The following is a 23,598-nucleotide window of genomic DNA, read 5'->3' as shown; positions in this document are numbered from 1 at the left end:
ATACTGACAAGTCAAATCCCCTCTCTACTATTCTCTAAAATTTTCTTAGCAATTATTTATTTATTCTTCATTAAATTATTACATTTTTAATAATAATTTTCTAGACAAATCTGTTCCAGATATTTAAATTTTTTTTCTACACAGATTTTAATTAATGTATTTATTTTTCTATTTTACACAGATTTTTAATTGGTTATTATAACATATAGGAAACAAATTGTTTTTTGATATATATATATACCTTGACTAGGTTAAAAAACATACTTTCCTTCACCAGATGAGACAACCCCCACAGGTCACACACAGGTGACTGTAAGTCCGAGGGCTCCCCGGGTGGCGCAGTCACAGACTCCGCCTGCCAGCAGGAGACACAAGAGGCCCAGATCTGACCCCTGGGTGGTAGGATTCCCTGGAGAAGGAAGCAGCAGTCCACTCCAGTACGATTCTCTTTCCATATATCTTTATGTTTCCGTCTTACTGCATTGGCTAGAGCTTCTCTAACAATGTTACATAATAAAGGATTTATCAATGTGTCTGCTCTAAATTTGATTTCAAAGGAAGTTCCTTTATGTTGCAGTTACGCATCATGCAGGCTTTAGGTCTGAGACAGACCCTTTACCCTAAAGGAACATCTGCCTGTTCTTCAGTTTACAAGGCACTGGTTCTGCGTTTGAATTGCTGACAACAGATAGACAATTTTTATTTGACTCTAACTTCAAAACAAAGATGACTAATCACACTGTGGACCTAATTTGTTAGAAGGGTCCATTTAAGCTTCTACTATGTTGCAAAGTTCTCTAAAACTACCATTTCTCATGTTTAAAGATCAGATTTGCTCTGGGGAATGACAAGTCAAGAAAGGAAGGATAAAGAAAAGGCAATGAATAAAACAATTTTTTATTTTCTTTTTATCTTGATAGAATTTTCAAAATCTTCATCTGAGCTAGGGATAAAGGTTAGCCATTTATGAGGTAAGAAATGGAAGACTGGTATAATGGAAAAGGCTAAATCTATGGTTAATCCCCCTGCTTTGCTACCTGTCAATTACTATAACTTTTTATTTACTTCCAGTTTCTTCATTTGTAAAACAAGGATAATGCTATCTTACCCCACATCATCGTTTACAAGAATTAAAAGAAATAATGTATATAAAACATCTAGCAGTGTCTGAGCAGCTTCAATATCTCAGTCCATCCTTCCTTATCCTCCTGCACCAGTGAATGAGCAAATTTAAATGTCTGTTGTGTTACTCACGTCTAAACACAGGTTCAAAACCAAGAAAAATATACTGAATGAAAATATGCTTACATTTAGCTTTTCAAGAGGTTGTCCTAAAGAGTATATGACATAAGACTGAAGGTGATCTGTGTTTTTTTGTTTGGCTTCTTTTTTTATCAGTTTCTAGACATGAGATTTTCAAATGAGAAAGTGTTGCAAAAATATGGTGGAAGTTTTCCATCATGAGGACATCCCTGGGGGTCTTCTGGCTTTCGTTTGCTACTTTCTCCACTAAAACAAAAATGGAAAAAATGTAACGATGACCTGGTATGAATATGACCACATTTAGCTATGGAAAAATTACATGATTTTTTTCATTTATAACTTTAAGAAGTAAGCACATTTCTGGACTTAATCAAATAAAACATACTGTATTGAAGGATCGACCTAAACCTAAATAAACAATCATTCTAAAACAGTTATATATATATGGCTAAATTTGGATTCCTATTTCACATCTTTTAGCCAACCAAATCCTAAATTGTTCAAGTGCTTAAAATGTCAAAGGCAAATAAATGAATGCAATTGAAAGTACTAAGAAAAATAAACCTAATTAAAGAAATAATTCTGTGGTAGTATGAACTTTCTAAGAATGGCCCAAAACTGAGAAGTCATAAAGAGAAAGACGAATAAACTTAACATATAATTTGGAAGCTCTTACACAGTAAAACTGTGTAAGCAAAACTGATTTATATCCTTCTAGGTTAACAAAGGATAATAAGACTGATAATACTGAGAAATACTGGGTCTCGAGGCAGATGTGACAGAAACTTCCACTAAACGCTCAAAGGACCAAACAGGTATAATCTTTCTGTGTGGTTATTTGGCAGAAACTCAACAGACACAAAACTTCTGACCCAGGAATTATTTCTAATAACTGATCCTAGGGAAATTATTGGACAATATACAGAAATATACAGAAAACTGGAAACAAACCAAATGCCTGTTAACAGAAGATCTGCTAAGTAAACAATGACAGATGGAACTCTATGTAATCATCAGAAGTGACTACGGTTATCTGTATCAGGAGACAAGGACAGACACTAGAATCACAGAGTCTAGCAGGTTCCAAACAGGGTGTAAGGTGTGAGAAACATTTCAAATTACAGAACACACAATATGTGCATGTCTGTCAGGGAGAGAGATATACTGAAAAGTTCACACAGGTAAAAATTAAATGTTAACCTTTGTATGATGAGATTACAAATTACCTTTAGTTTCTTCTTGATTTTTAAAGTCAGTGTGCTGATTTTGGGGGGTATGTAATGAGCATATACTACTTTACAATCAGACAAAGCAAAGCTACTTTGAATTTTAAAAGAAATATCAACCATATAAACATTCAATCATGTAATTTATCATCTTTCCCCTAAACCTGTTTCCACCAAAAATGTATTATCTCTAACTGTTGAGATAATTCTACTTTGGTCATTTTTTTTAGTTTTAAAAATTCCTGAATTGATGCAGTCAGATCATTTATTTCAAATTAAACACATCCACACTGTTTCTGTAACTTAACTGTGTGATCTGACATAGCTAGATGATGAATTACACTATTTTAGCATTAATTTGGGCTTCCCTGGTAGCTCAGCTGGTAAAGAATCGGCCTGCAATGCAGGAGACCCAGATTCAGTAACTGGCTCGGGAAGATCCCCTGGAGAAGGGATAGGCTACCCACTGCAGTATTCTTGACCTTCCCCGGTGGCTCAGATGGTAAAGAAACCACCTGCAATGTGGGAGGCCTGGGTTTGATCCCGGGGTTGGGAAGATCCCCTGGCTGATTGCACGGCAACCCGTGCCAGTATTCTTGCCTGGAGAATCCCATGGACAGAGGAGCCTGGTGGGCTACAGTCCATGGTGTTGCAAAGAGTCGGACATGACTGACTGACTAAGCACACACACATACAGACATCACTGTTGATCAGCTCAAGAAGACTCTTGCTAAAATGCGAATGTAATCCACAAGGTCATTTTTGTGTTTAAAAAATGAATTTCAACTTTGCATACTGATAGCCCATATGAACCCTAAAATATAAGTAGTTCCTGGTAAATACAAAAGGGTTTTACACACTGTTTTTCAAATTTAAGAAATCTTTATTATTATTATAATTTTTAATATATATATATTTTTTTATTTACTTGTGCCAGGACTTCATCGCTGCATGTGGGATCTGGTTCCCTGACCAGGGATTGAACCCAGGTTCTCCACATTGGGAGTGTGGAGTCTTAGCCACTGGACCACCAGAGAAGTCCCAAATTTAAGAAATCTTTAATTTCAGAAAACTTAAAAAAGACTAGAGACTATGGAAAATAATGAACACATCTGTCTCCCAACTTCTAACTTAATCAGAAATAATGAAAACAACTGACCAAAAACACCAGAAATAAGGAAAACCACCACCAAAAACTTCTTCATAATGTAACAAAAGTTTACCATTAACAAATACTCCTCTGATAAGTTTAGTATATGCTTTATCTAGATCTCCACGACACTCGGCATTTTTAAAGATTGATTCTGCGAGTCCAGCAAATTCTTCAAATTCAGCAACAAACGGGAGAATTCCTACTTTACTCTTCTTTGAGATCTTTACTTCTTCCATTTGCCTTATTTGGTTACTCTAAAGTTAGGCAGAAAGCAAGGGAGAAAAATAGCTAAGCAACTTAGAAACAACGTACAATTAAAAGTAAATATATATACCACAAAGGCATGATGTAATTTAATACCTAGAACATTTCGGACATTTACTAATCAAAGATTAACACAATATGGATAACTATGAAAAACTATTTCTAGAGATTAAAAAGTACATAGATATCATTGAAGGAACTAAAATCAAGGGAAAAAATCCAAATTATTCAAAACAAAATGCACTCAAAGCTTGTGAACCTCAGGTCTTTGTTTCAAGTAAAAACAACCAATGAACACTTCTATCATTTATAAAAGGTAAGTATATAATGATTGCCCACTTTGGGGCAGAGCAGATACCAGAGCACACACAGGATCTCTCAAGATTATTTCTGGTTGGTGTCTATATAGTCAAGTTGAGAACCACAACCATTTCCAAATCTCATCAGCCTAAAATTTGTTTGGATAGAGAAGTTCTATGTTTTGGGGGTATGAGCACAGAGGAGAACAGGTACTTCTACTGTGGATTTGCATTATATAGTTTTCCATGTACCTATTAGTCATTCACTCTAAATCAGTATAGCAAAGTACTTGTGTAAGATGGATACAAAGTAACAAATAGACATATAGACAGAACATAGACACTTTGGTTCAAAATAATCAATTATGATTCTATGTACTTCCAGGGGATCTAGTTCTATTCCCAGTAAGAAGTACACTGCCCAAGTGTTGAGTCATTTTCAACTCCTACCTAAAATTTCATTGTGCTGAGATTCTGGGGGTATAACCTGAAAACCATATGACATGTAGAGATTAGAAAAGTAACCGTTCTTTTGTTCAATATGGTATTGGAAGTCCTAGACATAGCAATCAGACAGGAAAAATAAATAAAAGGAATCCAAATTGGACAAATCATTCTAAAACCTGTATGGAAACACAAAAGATCGTAATGCCAAGGCAAGCTCAAGAAAGAAGAACAAAATCAGAGGTATTATGCTCCCTGATTTCAAACTATACTACAAAGTTACAGGCATCAAACAATATGGTACTGGTACAAAAACAGACATGTACATTAACAGAACAGAGCGCCCAGGAATAAACCCATCCTTATACGGTTAATTAATCTATGACAAAGAAGGCAAGAATATACAATGAGGCAGAGACACCCAGATCATACCATTTTCAAAGGTTAAAGGGTACAAAACCACATCACTGTAGTGTGAGGAATCCTGAAAAGCAAAGTAAATGCAGGTAAGAAATGTACTGGAGTGCATGTCCAGCTTGGTAGTACTTGATATGTTTCTAATTTTATCCCTAGTTCTTGGCAGGCTAATCTTTTTAGCCCCGTTCCTTGAAGAACACTTTGGGCTTGGCCACCAGATGAAAGTACTAAACTCAGATACCATCTATTCCACTTTCTGCAGTTGTCTGACATTCATTCTTTGGCTCAATACACAGAGAACCATTCACTACTCTTTCAAGGTATGCTTTAGGTCCAGATCTTGTCCCAAGTACCAAAAACATGTAACACTTACTGAGCACACACAACTGACGACACTGTGAAAAGACTTGATTTAAATTAAGAAACAGATTGATGATAACCAACAGAAGGAACCATCCTCTTCCCTTTAGTGACAAGGTCCATCTTTTAGAAATACATGCAATTTAGGGAAAAAACACGACTTTATACCTTTGTCTAGGTTAATTTAACTAAATTTCTTCACTTCCCAGTTTTGAGAGGAACACGAACATTCTTCAGCAAACTATTACTAATTACCACTATTGTTCCCTGGTGACTCAGATGGTAAAGCATCTGCCTACAATGTGGGAAACCTGGGTTCGATCCCTGGGTCGGGATGATCCCCTGGAGAAGGAAATGGCAACCCAGTCCAGTACTCTGGCCTGGAAAATCCCATGGACGGAGGAGCATGGTAGGCTACAGTCCATGGGGTCGCAGAGAGTCGGTCACGACTAAGCGACTTTACTTTCACTTTCATTACTGTCATCATCATCATCATCATCACCATTACAAGCAATTAGTTACAAGCTCTTATTCTGTACCAGGCAATGTGCTAAGCACTTCATTTGAACCTATGTCTACATCTCCCTGACACTATTATATCTTACACTTCTAACAATTACATTCAACTGGATTGAGAGGTATTATATTAAAGTTTTATATACTAGCTTTATTCACTGATAAGAGCAAGAAAATCTTCATATTCTAAAAATGTACAGTGTTCTCATGGTTAATGTTCTAGCTATTCTTATTCTATGTCACATGGGACTCATTATCTTAGACTTTAGTAATTCTTTATTTTCTTTTTGGCAATCAGCTTACAATCAGACCTTACAGGTTTATCATCACTTCTGAAGAAAGCTGGGCAGGGAAGAGGATAAGTGGCCAAATTTCATAATATTTCAAATGCCAGTGCAATCATTTGGTGGGGAAGGAGGGTTAACAAGTCTGTTGAGGTGACATTTACGTTTCTACGGATGGCTTTTAAACTTTCAGAAATCAGTAAGCATTATTTTTAAAAAGTATAAAAGATGAAGTGGATTTTAATCACCCTTAATATTTTTATTATTCTCTCATTATTCTATGGGCTTCCCTGGTGGCTCAGCCGGTAAAGAATCTGCCTGCAAAGCGAGAGACCTGGGTTCGATCCCTGGGTTGGGAAGATCCCCTGGAGGGAATGGCTACCCACTCCAGTATTCTTGTCTGGATAATTCCATGGACAGAGGAGTCTGGCAAACTACAGACCATGGGGTCACAAAGACTCAAACATGACTGAGTGACTTTCACTCACTCATTATTCTATGGCTATTCAAGCACTGGATTTAACTTAGAGGTTACATAGTAGAATAATTCAGATGATAAATACCTATTTTTACATATTAATACTAAATATATTCATAAAATGAAACTCTTTTTAGAACCTGGCCCAATCCTCTTCATATCTATGAGCTTACCAAAACCTAACAGAAAAAATAAAGTTAATGATTTTTTTCCCTATTAGGAGAAAAATGATAACTACCAAAAGTTGTCATAAGAACAATTTATTCTTAAAGCAATATGATTAAAGCTATTGAACTGAAAAAAATACTTTAATCAATTAAAATAACCCAAATATTAATTACCCTATTGTGATATATTAAAAGAAGAAAAACAATAAATTCAAGTTTCAGTTGCTTCATTAAATCTATGGTCACTAATTGGTCACCTGGGATTTCAGTTACTTAGTGGATCTCGGGTGTAATCGCTGCTGCCTCTGTGTCAGCCACTCCAGGACTGGCCATGGTTCACAGTGTAGACGGGACACAACTTGGCACTAGCCTGCTCCTGGACACTGCAGCCAATACCCTGCTGCAAGGCGTGGGGATAGGAACAGTAGGTCCCCTGGTGGGAAGCCAGAAGTCTTTGAAACACACACACACACACACACACACAGACACACACACACACACACAGATACTCTGCAATGGTTAAGAGTTCTAAGTTACTGAAAAAAAAAATACCCAACTTACAATACATTTGTCAAAGTTCCTTTTGACAGTCACCAAAACATTTCCCAGTGTAGTGCTCAGAAAAGAAGCGGGGTCCACGTTCTGTGCAGTCCACACATGGCGACTCATTTTGACTAGCATGTCAAGGGAGTTAAAGCTATCGATTTTGTCTCCTAATGCAATCAAGTTGTTCAGTTCTGGCTCAATGCAGCGAAATATTTTAATTATCATCTGGCGGATCATATCTTTCCTGTTCAGAAATACAAAACAGAATAGTTAGTACAAGCTTCAGGTGCATTTACCTTTAACTTTAATCCACTCGGTATACACAAATGACTAAAATTTGATATATCAACTAACACTGTCCAAATAGTTAATTATTCTAGAGTGGTTTCCAACATAAACATATTTTTTTGAGGTTGCATTTTTATCACTCAAAATAACGTCCTTTGTAGAACTGGGTCCTGAAATGTGCTTTGTGATTTCTGAGAAATACACTACAATTCAAATGCAACTTCCTACCAGCAAACATCAAAATTGACTGCATTTGTGTGATTACAAGAGCAAAGAAAAGCCAAAGAGCCATAAAGGGGACCAAGTTTACTTCATTGAGAAGCTCTGTAACACACTGGGCACACAGATCGGTGCTCTGAGTGTTGTCAGCTATGGACAGTAATCTGGACTCCTCACTGGGCAGCATTCCTTCCTGCTCAATTGAAAGTTTACTTTTTTTTCACAATAAACAACAGATAGTAACAAACACATACTCAGATGAAACAGGCAGCGGTGTGCCAGCATTATGTTGCTGTGACAAAGTTCCTCCATCTGTGTCCTCTGCTTCAGTCTGCAAAAATTATTCAGATACTTCACATAATAAAAGGCTAACAAATTGAAGAGTTTAGTTTATATAGCAATAGCCTGCTCAGTCTCCAAATTCTTAGGAGAGAATGTATGATGAGAAATAATGATTTTTAAAGGTAGTATTATCAATGAAATTATATAATTTAACATGTTGCTTCAGAATGTTCAGGAGAAGCTTTGTTTTCAGATTTTATCTGAGAATGAGAAGCTGTGTTTGCTTGTGAGCACATTTGGGGGGGGGGGGCGGGAGAGAAAGGTAGAGGAGACTCAGAGGGAGTGCAGGAACGAGGGGACAATTTAATAAAAAGCTGAAAATATCTAGGGACATGTTCAAGGGAGAATTTTGAAAATTAAAATCATTCTAATAAAATTAATCATCCTAATAAAACTTGAGCATAAAAAATGCTGTCAGAAGTTCTTACAGAAACTAACAAATTTACTAGCAATTACCATCTACAAGAACAAACCCCCTAACCATCTGAAAGACTTAATTTTGAGCACTGTTTTTATATGTTAGTTCTTTTAAAGATCATCTTAATTTTAAAAAAATCACTCGATTTGCATTGTGTTTTTAAGTTCTTTAAAATACTCTAGCAAATGGCTCATTTTATTTTCTTACATTTATGCCACCAGAGAGCCATGTTCAATAGGCATTATTATACCCATTACATAGATGAGGAAAAGTAGGGATTAAATAATTAGTTTATGGTCTTGAAAGGTTGTTGCTGAACGATAAGACGCGGGATTCTTGGCCTCCGGAGGAGACGAATTCAATCCGGGGCCAGAGACGAGGCTGGATCGCTCAGAGCTTTTGTGTAATAAAGTTTTACTAAAGTATAAAGGAGATAGAGAAAGCTTCTGACATAGGCATCAGAAGGGGGCAAAAGAGTACCCCCCTCCTAGTCTTTAGCTGTATGGTATATAGTCACTCACAGTCTGTTAATGAAAAGAAAGGAATGTCATAAAATCTAGAATGGCACCAGATAATTCATCCCAGGCCATAAAACTATTGACTTGCATCTTGTACCAACAAATAGTTTCGTTTACATAGATTAGGGGAACAACACCTGAACAAGTAAGTTAGGCCCTTTGGCGGAACCAACTTGAAGATGGAGTCTGGGGTTCATTAACATAGCTTAAGACAACATTTCCATACGAAAAAGAAATGTATTGGTTAACTCAAGGTTTGGGAGTAGTTAGCTTTAGGTGAGACCAGGTGTCATGGCCACACAGAATGTTAGGAGAAACCTCCTTTTAATTTTGTATAGAGAAGGAAAAACAGATCGCTGGTTTGTTCTTTTCTGCCGGTTAGGAGAGATAAAAATGTCTGGCACTTACAGCCTCATTCCTCCATTTGGAGACCCCTGGCCTTCCCGCCTGTTACTCTCTCAGTCTCATAGTAAGAAAGCCATAAGAAAGATTCTGATTTGAGGCTCTCCATTTTTCTCTTGCTTGCTTTCATTTATTTTTTAAGACCATGGGGGCTTCCCTGGTGGCTCAGCAGGAAAGAAATCTGCCTGCCAATGCAGGAGCCACGGGTTCAATCCCTGGGTTGGGAAGATCCCCTGGTGAAGGAACTGGCAATCCACTCCAGTATTCTTGCCTGGGGAATCCCATGGAGAGAGAAACCTGGTGGGCTACAGTCCACGGGGTTGCAAAGAGTCAGACACGACTTAGTGACTAAATAACAACAAATATACATTAAAACATCATTGTAATTTTTTAATTCTATTTACTTTTTCTTGATCACTAAAACAATAAATTTGCTTTTTAAAAATATTTTTTGCCAAGTAAACTCAGACATTTCCCCCACTCATCAATTTGGAGAATGTTTAGGCCTAAGATAGTCTAGAATATTAGATTAGATGCTCAAACACTATCCTTTTTTTTTATTATCTTATATGATAAAAATTACTTAAAAAATCCTTACAATGTAAATTCTTTCTGTTCTGATATTGAAATTATGACAACATAATGATTAGGCTAATTATGATATAGATCACAAATATGAGCTAGTAAATAAATGTCACCCATACCACAGTTCCAGGCATACTCTGATGTCGCTGTAGTTTGAAAAATTTACTTATGAAGTCTTGTTCTGCCAGACACAGGGGCTCCAGTTCACTCAGTACCTGTTCAAAGATCTGAAGAAAACCAAAATGATTCTACAAAGAACTGAACAAAACGCTTAAAATAACATTCCACATTTAATCACTTTTCTGCAGCAACCAGGGAAGCTTTATCTATAATCTTAATAGAATCCCCCAAACAAATACTTCCAAGATTGACAAGACAATGCAGTATTGATGAGGCATAACAGGGTCAGAACATACCTAAAACAAAACTGACAACAATTACTCACTTGGAATCTGGAAAGAGGAACAGAGTGATAAAACTTTATTTAAACAATTTAGCTTCATAAAAGTTGTTTCCTCTTTGTAGTCACTCAAATAACTGGATTGACAATGCAAGCTCTTTATGATTTATAACAAATTTTAATAAAGCTGTTATGTCATTTAATTGATGAATCACATTTCAGTTGCCATTTGACCAGTTATTTTTTTTTTTTTTTAGATTCAGAAATGGAAAGTAAGACACGGTTAATTAAAAGAGTCAATAGAGCCCAAATCTTTGAACACAATTAAAGCAGTAACAAACTGGTGCTAGAAAACTGACAGTAATGTTTAAGAAACATGCGTCATTTTATCTTACCTTATCAAACCTGGCTCTGTCGGCGACATCGAGATCAGAGGCCGACATGTTTCCCATGTCCAGCAAGGAAGATGACTGAGACCGGTGGTTCCCGGAGCTCTGAACACTGAGCTTATTTAGACTGGAAGTAGACCCGGTTAATTTCCCGGAACTCCCGTGAAGACCTGGGAAATGATAAACCTTTAAAAGCTGTGACCTTCACGAATGAAAGGTTCATGGCATCCATCAGGGCTCCCTTCTGCTGTCCTGCTCTTCTGGGGCTCATATGGGTTAGGGCACAACTCTGCCACATGAAGAGGATGTAGAGTGTCTTCCTCTTTCATTAAGATTTGTGTTCTACTTCTGAGCCTATGTAAAGACAGGTGAAATCATACAGAATCACAGAATAAGACTGAAAGGGATCTTAGAGATCACACTGTGCCCTGCCCAGTCTCATCACAGTTGTCTGATGATTTTTCAAAAGTAGATGAGGAGTTCTTTTCCACTCAGAAGACATGACTATGGATGAAAGTCACTGACCCCCTAGAATACTAGCTAACATAATGATTGTATTTCTAGAAAAAAACTGCCATATTCCAATATTATTTGCCTCTACATTGAATCAACATATTAGGCTGAACCACATGAAACTACCAACACTCAATTAATCTTGTCCTACTAAAAACGTCAATTACACATGACTCAACTTAATACATTCCTGAACTCAGACATTCCTGTTTTTTCAGCAAGTGAATTGATTAAAGTTCTTTTAAAAACTAAACAAAACGAAAAGAGAAAAACTAACAACAAAAACAAAACCCTGAATATTTGTTGTATTTAAAATACAACTAACATAACACATACATAGTTAACTATATTAATATGGGACATCTGAGTTTAGGTATAAACATAGGTATCTATCATAGCTATGAGGAAAAATGAGAACAATATGTCTGCACAATATCCTACATACACCAAACTATTAAAGGATTCTATTTTTACAAGAAAATGTGATGTTTCTATTCAGAATTAAATTTAAACAGTAAAACATTTTTATTCTTCTTGACTATTTCTCAGCTAAACCTGTATTATTCACTGATGGTCAGAAGGGACAAATAATAAAATAAGTGATAAAAAATATGATATACAAATCATATTTGTATATGTAAAGTAAAAAATAACAACAACAAATATGATATACAGTTAGTTAGAGACAAACTTTGGTTTCATTATGCAAAATCTGACCATACGTACAAGAAATTTTATAGTTTCTAAACACAGCCTGAAAACAAAAGTATAACGGGTAAGACTTTTTATAAGTTTCTGACTACCCACCATACATGTTTAACCATGCCACACATTTCTTGGATGCAGTCATCCCACTTCCTTTCTGTTGGTTTTCTTTCTGGCCAAGCCCTGGCAACCCAGAGCAAGCAGTGTTTCTGGCGCAGCTTCTCCAGGATGAACGACTGGCTCCTAGACACACACACGCACTGAGAGCACCTGCTGACACGCCGAGCACGCCCACTCTCGGCTTCCCGTCTGACAGCACTGCCTTTCCAGGCAGTGTGGCTGCCACGGGTTAGGCTGCAAGCGTCACAGACAAAGACAAGTTAGCAAGCTGCAATCTGCACAAACCGCGCACAAGAGGAAGTTAAAGCTCTAGTTGAAAAGACACATGCAAAGAACCAGGAGCATCAAGCAACGAGAGAGGCAACATATGTTTAGTTGGTCAGCTACTGCTTGAGAAATTACATGACAGAAAAACCTTTACTAGTCTTTTAATGTACTATTTGATGCAAATATTCAGGTAAAAATATCTACATTTGTAAACCTCCCCCACACTTTTAAGTCTCCTAAGCTGATGTACTTAAATTTAAAGACTACACTTCCAAGTTCTGATTTCTGAAGAAAACAGAGTTCAAGTAAATAATTTAATACAGTGAAAATTTAATAGAAAGAACTTGCACATTTATACATTAAATGCATTAACAATCCTGTATTCACTGAAAGCTCTTGGAAGGAATCTCCACTGTACTAAATAATTTTATACTCCCTCTGATAAAAAAAATTATGAGTGGAGTTTTAAAACCATTTTAGAAATAATAAGCTAAACTGTTTAGTAACTTAGCTGGCTCTGTGAACACTGAGAATAAAACACATGTATCAAAACACTAATTATTGGGAGATGGGTAGGTAGAAGGGTAAAGCTGAGAGACAGGTCTAATGTGGGAATTGGAGTTCTTTCAGGGTCATTTGGCATTTCCTTTATCTAAAACCTCTCTTTAGTATTTGTTCGATCAATTGTAGAGATCGTTTTGTGAAACATTCTAAACCCAAATGAGAATCTAACTTGAATGGCAAAGAAAGAAATTATAGAATAAAACAGAAAATTAATGAATATAACTCTAGAAATATTTAAGAAACGGAAAACAAGGTGTCAACTCCTGCCAAACAGGGATAGTGATAGTTGCTATTGCTAGGCAAAAGCTCGAGTATAAACTAGTAATTTGCCACACCAAAAACATGTCAATCTCCCTAGCCTTGTCTGCCTGAAGTTTAAAGGAATATGAAATGATAAGGCTGGACACACAGCAACCAGGAGCGGGGGATGCACTGGAGCCACTAGCTTGTCAATCTGAACAGTACCTGCTGGCGATCTTAAGGTGTCACTCTACTAAGTTCACCAGTTTCAGAGCAAAGCCTGATTCTGCATATAGTTTTCTTTTTTTAAAGTAGTTAATAAATACTACTAGTGCCCTATTTGGGCTCATAAAAAAGTCTATATTATTTATCAGCAAGAAGTAACAATATTCTGGTAAATTTTAAATATCCTTAAACAATTTCTGCTAGAGTACAAGCACCAAGAGGGTAGGGTCTTTGCTCATTGCTGCATTCTCAGTATCGAGCAGCGATTATCATGTAATAGGTAATTAATAAACATTTACTGAATGAATCATCCACTCAGGACTGAATGTAGTCTTGTGTTCAAGACTCCCTTTGGAGTCAACAAGATTTCTTAATTTCAGTGGACAAACACTGGAAAAAATGTGCTTGGCATATCATTTTTTAAGTTTTGGATTACTAAAGATAAGGAAGTTATTATGTAAATGGACTCAACTAATACTTGTGTGTCTTATCTTAGTAGTAAAAAGAAAAAAAATGGGCAATTTAAAAAATTATTACTAGATATCCTTTGCCTGTCTTTTCATTCAGTACATCTGAGGAATACAGAAGAAAAACAAAACACCAAAGTATCAATCTCGGGAGGACAATCCCACACCTCTGAGAGTATCAGGGTAACCTTCTGACCTTAGAAAGGCAAAGGTTTTATAAAAACCTTACCACAAAGAAAAAGTGCTTTACTGGCATTTTAACGTTGTTTTAAATTATCTAAACTAAGTAGATGTTAAAGACTTGAGTAAAGAATGGTTCAAAAAGAGAGAATTCCCCTGAATCTCTATGACTATACACAATTTCCTTTTGTAAAATACATTCAATCTGACTTTCTATTCTCTTTTTTTTTTTAACCGCCCGCCGCTGACTTTCTATTTTTATTAGTATCTCGGATGCAGCATTTTCAGAGCAAGGAAAAAACAAAACAAATTTAAAATTTTATTCATAATTCCTTAATTTTGAGCCATTGAAAATTTACCTTCCCCAAATTTTAGGTTTCTCTTTTAACTGTAATTACTATTAAGAACTGATTTAAACATAATTCGAATCCTTGAAAAGGTATCTTTAAAAAGTTTACATTCTATCTACTTAGAACTTCTGAAGTCATTTGTATTTAACTTGAAATTTATTTTTAAATGTTGACCAACAAGCTACATTTTCAAAGATGAACAAAATAGTTTTTATCCTCTGAATTCTGTTTATTATTTAGTTTTTCCTTTCTTGTAACTGATAACATCAAAGTAATAGAAACTATAATTTTTTGGTTACTCTCCTATTTCTTACTACTTAATGGATACATACGAGAGATGTAATCTTAACCCTGTTTTAAAAGTATCTTCTAAACTTGTCTTAGGTTAATTAAAAATTTTTTAACAAGATAATTTAAGAACTTCAAAAAATAAGAAAAAAAAATTAAGGTTTTAGGTTAATGCAATGATACCATTAAGATAGTATTGTATTTGATTTAAATTATATTCCAATTATGTCATTTATCTCAATGAGAATCTTAAGCTTGATAAATTAATATTATGACAGGGGCATTAATAACCTCCCAAGGAGGTAGTTTTAGAAAGATTTCCCTTTTACTGCAGTAGCAAGTGATGACAAATATACTAAATGAAAACATTAAACATGTAACTGTATTAATATGTTGTTTACTAAAAAGAAAAACTGATTTTGTTATAGCCACGCTTTCCGGGAAACAGACTCACTCAGAAGGACAATGCAGATAGTGGAGTGCAGTTTATTACACCGGCGGGCCCAAGGCAGAGTCTCCTCTTAGCCAAGGACCCCGTCCAGCATTTGTGAAAATCTTTTATACCCCATGTGTACGTGTCCAAATCCACCACCTACCCCATGTGTACGTGTCCAAACCCCACCACCTACCCCATGTGTACGTGTCCAAACCCACCACCTCAATTCCGTTGAGACTTACATAAACAAAGGTAGGGTAAATACAACTACAATAACCCCATCATTCAAGTGTTGTGTGTTCAAACAGTCAATAGTCAATAAGCCCGGAGTTACATTCCAACCAGTTAATAATCGATAAGCCTGTGATTACATCCTGATAGATACAGGAAAAGTTTATGACCTGTCCGGAGACAGGGGTGATTACGGTATGCTTCCTCTTAGGCAATGAGCAACCTGGATGTGATCTTCAAGATTCCCCTGTCTGGAGGGGGTCTTATCCTTCCATTGTCGTTCCCACAGGCACTAAGCAGAGAGTTCAGAGTCCACTGGAGAGGCAGCCGAGCACGATCAGCACGGACAGGCCTGAGATGGAGTCCAGGCCCTATGAATTCCTTCTTCAATTTAACATATCCATGGTGAAACATTAACAAGGATATAAACACACCGTTTAAGAACAAGTAACCTTTAGGATGAGTTAGCATTTCTGTTTCCAAAAGCCTATTGTCCCAATATTTTTATCAGTATCTTTACCAAAGTGCAATACACAGATTCAAACCATTTAAAAAATCGGAACTAGTATCACCAATATATTAGTGTTGTATTAAAAACAAAAACAAACCACAAACCAGTGAATCACAAAATAATTACCCACTACTAAAGATAGTCTTCTTTGTCCTAAAGAAAAGAATGGAAAGACGAGCTATCAATTTCAATCAGGGCACAGGCTCCTTTCAACAAGCAAATGCTACCTACACTCATGGTTCTAAAGGGGAGCTATGCAGACACAGAGGACACACTGTAGCCATTTAAGGCCAGGTTCTGACTCCGACAGGCACAGAACTCCATCCAAAAAGCCCAGAGATGGGTACATGCAAGAGCAGAACGTGGCCTCGGCAAATCATTTCCTTGCAACTTGATACTTTCACTGGTTATCCTTTTAAATCAAGTTTTTTGTTTATTTAACATATTTAGAAGCAACAAAAACCCCTCTTGTTTCAAAAATAACTCTTTGGAAAAATAAAGTATAATTACAGGAGAAATTTTGGTGACATTTTTACAGCCCCTTCACAGGGGAGAAAACACTTAGCAACTTTCTTTTTGATTCAAAATAGCCAGTGACAAGTAAGAAGCCAGGCATCACTTCACTTCCCTGTGGAGTGCAATGACTTAAGAGATCACAGACTTGCCTCCAACTGGTACAAAAGGTCTTTTAGGAAATCAGAAACTGAACTTCCAACATCTGTCTCTTAATCTAGTACTTTCTCTCCAGACTGCACTTCATTCTCTGGCCAACTGCTGCTGCTGTGACTATACACAGCTGTCCCTGGTATCTGTGCAGGGTTGGTTCCAGCACCAGTGGTGGACACCAAAATCCATGGATGCTCAAGTCCCATGGTTGGTCCTCCGTATTCACGGGTTCCGCGTCTGCGCTGTACTTTTATTAGACACGGCATGTATATACAATTGCTGTCAAGTTCACATACTGCAGAATTTTAATTAGTAAAAATAAGGCTTTAGAGACATACTTGTTCCATGAAAAACCTATAAATCAAACCAATGCATTAGATTTATTCTTTTACTAATTCTATTGTATCTCCTTCCACCTTGCCTAAAAAGTCTTAAAATTATGTGTCACAGATAAATAATTTTTAGTAGAAGAGAAAACAAGGGGACTGAGGTGCCTAAGCTTACCAAGCTTCTTGCTTTCTTTAGTTGTGCCAGTCATCTTGATCTTTGCAACTTCAAAGACATCTTTAATTTCTCTCTCACAGAGTCATGACAAACAATCCATGCAATTCTTAAAAGTGAAAACAACACATACTCATTAATAAAACAAGTATAACAATTTCCATTTCTCAATCCCCCCATATCCTTTGTGCTTGTTTTCAATTTTGTGGTCTGAAAATATTTGATGCATTTCATAGGACACAAGAAGGCTATTTTCCATCTTTTAAAAAAACTGAACTGGCATCATAATATTAACAGTTTGTAAAAATATGAAGTTGAATAATCACACTCACATTTTCACTTTTATACTTTCAGTTCAGTTCAGTTGCTCAGTCAAGTACGACTCTTTGCAACCCCATGGACTGCAGCATGCCAGGCCTCCCTGTCCATCACCAACTCCCGAAGCCTGCTCAAACTCATGTCCATTGAGTCGGTGATGCCATCCAGCCGTCTCATCTTCTGTTGTCCCCTTCTCCTCCAGTCTTCAATCTTTCCCAGCATCAGGGTCTTTTCAAATGAGTCACTTCTACGCATCAGGTGGCCAAAGTATTGGAGTTTCAGCTTCAATATCAGTTGTTTCAATGAATATTCAGGACTGATTTCCTTTAGGATTGACTGGTTGTATCTCCTTGCTGTACGAGGGACTCTCAAGAATCCTCTCCAACACCACAGTTCAAAAGCATCAATTCTTCGGTGCTCAGCTTTCTTTACAGTCCAACTCTCACACCCATACATAACTACTGGAAAAGTCATAGCCTTGACTAAATGGACCTTTGTTGGCAAAGTAATGTCTCAGTTTTTTAATATGCTGTCTAGGTTGGTCATAGCTTTTCTCCCAAGGAGCAAGCCTCTTTTAATTTCATGGCTGTAATCACCACCTGCAGTGATTTTGGAGCCCCCCAAAATAAAGTCTCTCACTGCTTCCATTGTCTCCCCATTTATTTGCCATGAAGTGATGGGACCAGATGCCATGATCTTAGTTTTCTGAATGTTGAGTTTTAAGCCAACTTTTTCACTCTCCTCTTTCACTTTCATCAAGAGGCTCTTTAGTTCTTCACTTTCTGCCATAAGGCTGGTGTCATCTGCTTATCTGAGGATTTTGATATTTCTCCTGGCAATCCTGATGCCAGTTTGTGCTTCACGAAGCCCAGCATTTCAAACGATGTACTCTGCATATAAGTTAAATAAGCAGGGTGACAGTATACAACCTTGATATACTCCTTTCCTGATTTGGAACCAGTCTGTTGTTCCATGTTCAGTTCTAACCGTTGCTATCTGACCTGCATACGGATTTCTTGAGAGGCAAATAACGTGGTCTGCTACTCCTATCTTTTGAAGAATTTTTCACAGTTTGGTAATCCACACAGTCAAAGGCTTTGGCGTAGTCAGTAAAGCAGCAGTAGATGTTTTTCTGGAACTCTCTTGCTTTTTCAATGATCCGATGGTAATTTACACATTACCTTTCATGTATTTTAAACATAGCTGCATTCATACGATACTGGGTGTTTGGGGCAGCACAATCACGCTTTTCCAGGTCATATGCTAATGACTGCACAGTATTATGCTCTGCTGATGTTCAGTTTAGTAAACCAACCTCCTAACACAGACTACATAATTGGTTTTGATGTTTTGCTGTGATAGACAATGTTACAACAAGCTTTTCATCTCTAATGAACTGCTTTCTTGGAATAATTTCCTAAGGGTAAAATTACAGTGCTAAAGAATAAGGGAATCTTTTAACTCTTCTTCCATAATGCCATGCTGTTTCAAAAATTATTATACCAACAGACAGGATCAATGACACTGAAGCAGGACACTGAGTTTTACCATACCTTGCCAGCATGGGGTAGTAAATTAGCCCCAAATAGGTTACTCTCATAAGAATTTAATTACCACATCTTACAGTTTTCATAATCAAATGATTTCTTTTTAAAAAACAAAATTTATTCTAGTTCAAATGAAAACATCTATTATTTAACATGCAAACTCATTCCCTCATCATCTATGCTTATTATCATACAAAAATATTTTATACCCTGATGAAAGAGTCAACAGCGGGAGGCCATGTATTTTTCCAAATCCTATGTTAAATGCCTTATGTAGAGTTTCACTAAATTTAAATAAATCCACAGCAGAAAAACTCCTATGCCTAGTTATTCTTTTAAATTTATCATGAAATCTACACTTCAATTTCAAACACATCCAGTTTTAGAACAGTTTACTTTGCTTTAAACATCAGATGTAACTTTCAAAGGTATATCACTTAAATTATTTGTATACTGACTCATAGTTCATTATTGATTTTTTTAAGTTATTTTATAAGTATATAAAAATATATTAGATATATTTACATATATTTAGATATTTTATTGATAGATATGTCCTTATAAAAAATTTTTGGATGAAACATAATATAGAGCCTTCTTTTTTCCAATTTGCATGCCACATACATTTCCCACAGATTCTCCGTAAGGAAAGTTAAATAGGAAATTTTTTCCTGTGATCTTTGTGTGTAACTTTAAAAGCAAATCTAAAGCTAAAAAGACACTAAAATTATTCCTATTTCATTCAGCTATTTCACTTTTCAGCATCTCATTCGTTGAATTTTAAATTATCACAAAAACACTGATCACTGGAAATCAATGTAAATGGCTGACCAACTTATAATTCATAAAATCTTCATTAGATTTCTACTCAACTCACTCAATATAACAGACTGCATTCCAATACCCAAACTAAGTGCACACTACTACCCAAGCAATTTAAACAGTCGCTATTTCTAAAACAGTGATTTGAGCAGACTACTGAAAATCACCTTCTTTTTCAATACAATTGAAATGACTGAACACCTTCCCCCAGGTTCTCAACAGAACCCACAGGTGGGGAAGCCCACAGACAGGCGTGACTCCCAGCTCATTCACTTACTGAATTCAGAGAGAAGCTTCTCACTGGGAGTATTTATTTCTCTTAGCATCCTGTATACAGCACCTAACTTAAAATCCAACTATCTTGAGCTTAAATACTGTTATCTCAGGCAGTATTTCCAACTTTTTCTTGTGCTCACTTTAGAGTCTTACAGATAACACCATGTTTTATTTTCTATATTTACAAATATAGGACTGAGGCTGAGACAATGTGTCGGCCTCAAGGGGCTATTGGGAGAGGAAAGATTGTTCCTACCTAAACAAGGATAAACCATCTCCCTGCTCAACTGCTCTACATGCTCTACTGCCCCAGCTAGGCAGAAGGGATTCTGGGCAGCCGAGCTTATTACATGCCCAACGCACCTCTATTTTCCTTAGGCTCTAAATTACATACACCCCAAATCAGGGGTTTGCTTAGATTCAGCCGTAAGTAGAGTTGGGGCAGGGCCTAGTTATTCTTTTCCCTAAAGAAATGAAGACAAGCTTTTCCTGGTCCTGCCAAAAAGTGTGAGCTGGGTACAAATAACCAAGTACAAAGGTGAGTGCTACGTCACTTCAATCAGGTTCAACTCTTTGCAGCCCTATGGACTAGAGCTCACCAGGCTCCTCTGTCCATGGAATTCTCCAGGCAAGAATACTGGAGTAGGTTGCCATTTCCTTCTCCAGGGGACCTTCCTGAGCCAGACACTGAAGCTGAATCTCCTATGTCTCCTGCATTGGCAGGCGGGTTCTTTACCACTAGCACACACTACATGGAAAGGATCAAGTACAAATAGCATCTGGATTTAATTATTATTTCTTACCAAAGAAACACTGATTTGTCAGGTTCCTTTTTTCATTCCTTTCCTTCCATTTCCTTTCATTCCTTTCTTGGTCATATTAATAAGATTCCTATTTTTGAAAACACTTGAGCAACCAAATTAGATTATCAGGCATAAAACTGCATGGTCTGTCACAAGTTCAAACACAAGATAAAGCAAGATTCTTTGGAAATAAGATAATTTCATTTAAAAAAGCACATCAATACTGTCAATTGAAAATATACCATGAGCAGAGAATGATTCCATACTTCAGCACTAGACTGGCTACTGGCTTGCTTCTTCACTTTAAATTACATTCATGACGCTACATATATATAAAGATACGGCAATAATACTCACTGAGAACACAATCAGGCAAAAAGCTTATTGATTATTTTACTCATTTGAATATTCACTAGGGGACAAAGCACTTGTTGGCACAAAACTCTTAAGATGTAACAATATTTAATCATTCAAAATACAGTATTAATCCTCTTAAAACTTCAGAAGGCAAAGATTCCAGTCATGCAAATATTCTTCTGTAAACTATCTCCAAATCAGAATTCTGCTGACTCAAAACTAATCAGAATACAACACAACAGTAGAGTCCTGAGCCCAAGGGTTCCTGCTACAATGGCCGTTTACTAAATGAGAGCATGTCATTCTGCTACTCAAAGCCCATCAACACCCCTCCCTCATCTCTCTGCAAGTAAAAACCAAATTCCAACACCGGTGCCCAGTCCCTTCCAGATCTGCCCTGCCCCGCCCCCCGCCCCCCACCGCACCTCTCACGCCCGCCCTCCCATCCTGAACCTGACTCGCCGTGCTCCCACCACCACGGCCTGGTTGCTCCTCCAGTGCTCCAGGTTGCTCTTGCCTTGGGGCACTTGTGCTGTGCTGGGAAAGCTTTCCTCGGAAATTCCCACTGCGCACCCCTGCTTATCTTTAAAATTTGTGCTCAAATGTTGCCTTCTCGGACCACCCTTTTTGAAACCGCAACATTTCTGATGTCCTAGCATTCCCTGCTTTATTTTCTCTAGAGCTCTCAGCAGTACCTTCCAGCAGACTATGAAGTTGACTTTTATGTTGGTCCTTCTCCACTGGAATATGTACTCTGAACAGGCAAGTGTTCGCCTGTCTCCTTCAGCGCCGTTCTCTTTCGTGCATACAACAGTGTCAGCACACAGCAGATGCTCAGCGCGTTTGCTAAGGGAACGTGTGAATGGCTCTTTCTTGTCCAGCTGTGGCCATCCGTGTGTGTGTGTGCTCAGCCACTCAGTCGTGTCCCACTCTGCGACCCCACGGACTGTGGCCACCAGGCTCCTCTCTCCACGGGATTCTCCAGGCAATGGTACTGCAGTCGGTTGCCATTTCCTTCTCCAGGGGATCTTTCCAACCCAGGGATCAAGCCTGCATTTTCTACATTGACAGGTGGATTTTTTTTTTATCATTGCGCCACCTGGGAAGCCCAAGTGGTATTTATCACTGTTGTAATCTCTGCGTCTCACAAGTCTGGCACCATCCTGTCCCTTGTTTTGGGATTCTCTCTTGTGACTTATAATCTCTATTCCTACTATCATCCTCTTCGTCCAAGATTTCATTTCAGTTCATTATTGTATTAGGTTCTTAGTTTCCCCTATCAAGTCTCTTCCTGTGTCTGAAGAATGCTGCTAGGACTCACGACTCAGATTTTTCAACCTAACTTCTCACTCTTCTAGAATATGGAATTTCAGCTTCAGTCAGGCTGGTCTTCTTAAAGTCCCGGGAAAAGAGTCAAGTCCAATGTTTTCTATGAAGTTTTCTCCTGTGGCTACAGGTCATGAATTTCCTTTCTCTAACATGCTATACATTTAAACTCATATCCAGTTCAGCACTTAACTCTGGCCGGCTGCTAAGGATAGTTGCTCTTCCCGGGCAGACCTGACGCTCTCTGGAAGTAGGAGCATGTGTGGGAGCCACTTCTTATTCTTACATATGGATTAGTGAGTACAAAAGAGGCACACAGTGAAAATCTGGTGAGTGACAAAGAAATGTACCATAATATGATAATCCAATTTTTCCAGCTAGTGTGTCCCACAATCAGGAACAGAAATACCCATGTTCCTCTGTGCCTGGAACAATGGAATGTCTGCTTAATAAAGAGGCACACTGCATGTGCTTAAAAGAACAGATTACAGGTTCTTATAAAGCAAATGCCTCATTGAAAATATAACTTCATACTCTCTAGTTTTTATATTGCACATAAAGCAACTCAGGAAATAATTATTTAACTAACTAAACTAAATGATGCTTCAAGCTACAGTATGGCCTAATACTATATTGAAGTTCAAAATTTAGCTATTCTCCATCTAAGTACATAAAATAAATGTTCTCCAGAATTTTAGACTCTGTGGGAGAAGGCGAGGGTGGGATGTTCAGAGAGAAGAGCATTGAAACAAGTATACTATCAAGGGTGAAAGAGATCACCAGCCCAGGCTGGATGCATGAGACGGGTGCTCAGGGCTGGTGCACTGGGAAGACCCAGAGGGATGGGATGGAGAGGGAGGCGGGAGGGGGGATCAGGATGGGGAACACATGTAAATCCATGGCTGAT

The 23,598-nt window shown here is 37.4% G+C and overlaps 1 protein-coding gene and 1 non-coding gene across 2 annotated transcripts in view; both read right to left on the bottom strand.

Moving 5' to 3' along the window:
- Positions 1-23,598, bottom strand: part of LOC136146598 (exocyst complex component 1-like) — a 109,311-nt gene that overhangs the window by 23,187 nt on the left and 62,526 nt on the right. The window contains 8 exon segments of the mRNA XM_065905552.1: positions 1,309-1,392; positions 1,394-1,509; positions 3,713-3,896; positions 7,433-7,661; positions 8,179-8,255; positions 10,309-10,416; positions 10,985-11,148; positions 17,246-17,351. Of these exon segments, the coding sequence (XP_065761624.1) occupies positions 1,309-1,392; positions 1,394-1,509; positions 3,713-3,896; positions 7,433-7,661; positions 8,179-8,255; positions 10,309-10,416; positions 10,985-11,148; positions 17,246-17,351 (1,068 nt within the window).
- TRNAG-CCC (transfer RNA glycine (anticodon CCC)) lies at positions 3,454-3,526 on the bottom strand. Its single transcript has one exon. It is a non-coding gene; the product is annotated as a tRNA-Gly (tRNA).

The sequence above is a fragment of the Muntiacus reevesi genome, chromosome 14 (genome assembly GCF_963930625.1).
Source record: "Muntiacus reevesi chromosome 14, mMunRee1.1, whole genome shotgun sequence".
Taxonomy (NCBI): Eukaryota; Metazoa; Chordata; class Mammalia; order Artiodactyla; family Cervidae; genus Muntiacus; species Muntiacus reevesi.
Note: the sequence above shows the minus strand (reverse complement) of the source record. Positions and strands in the feature narration are given on the sequence as shown.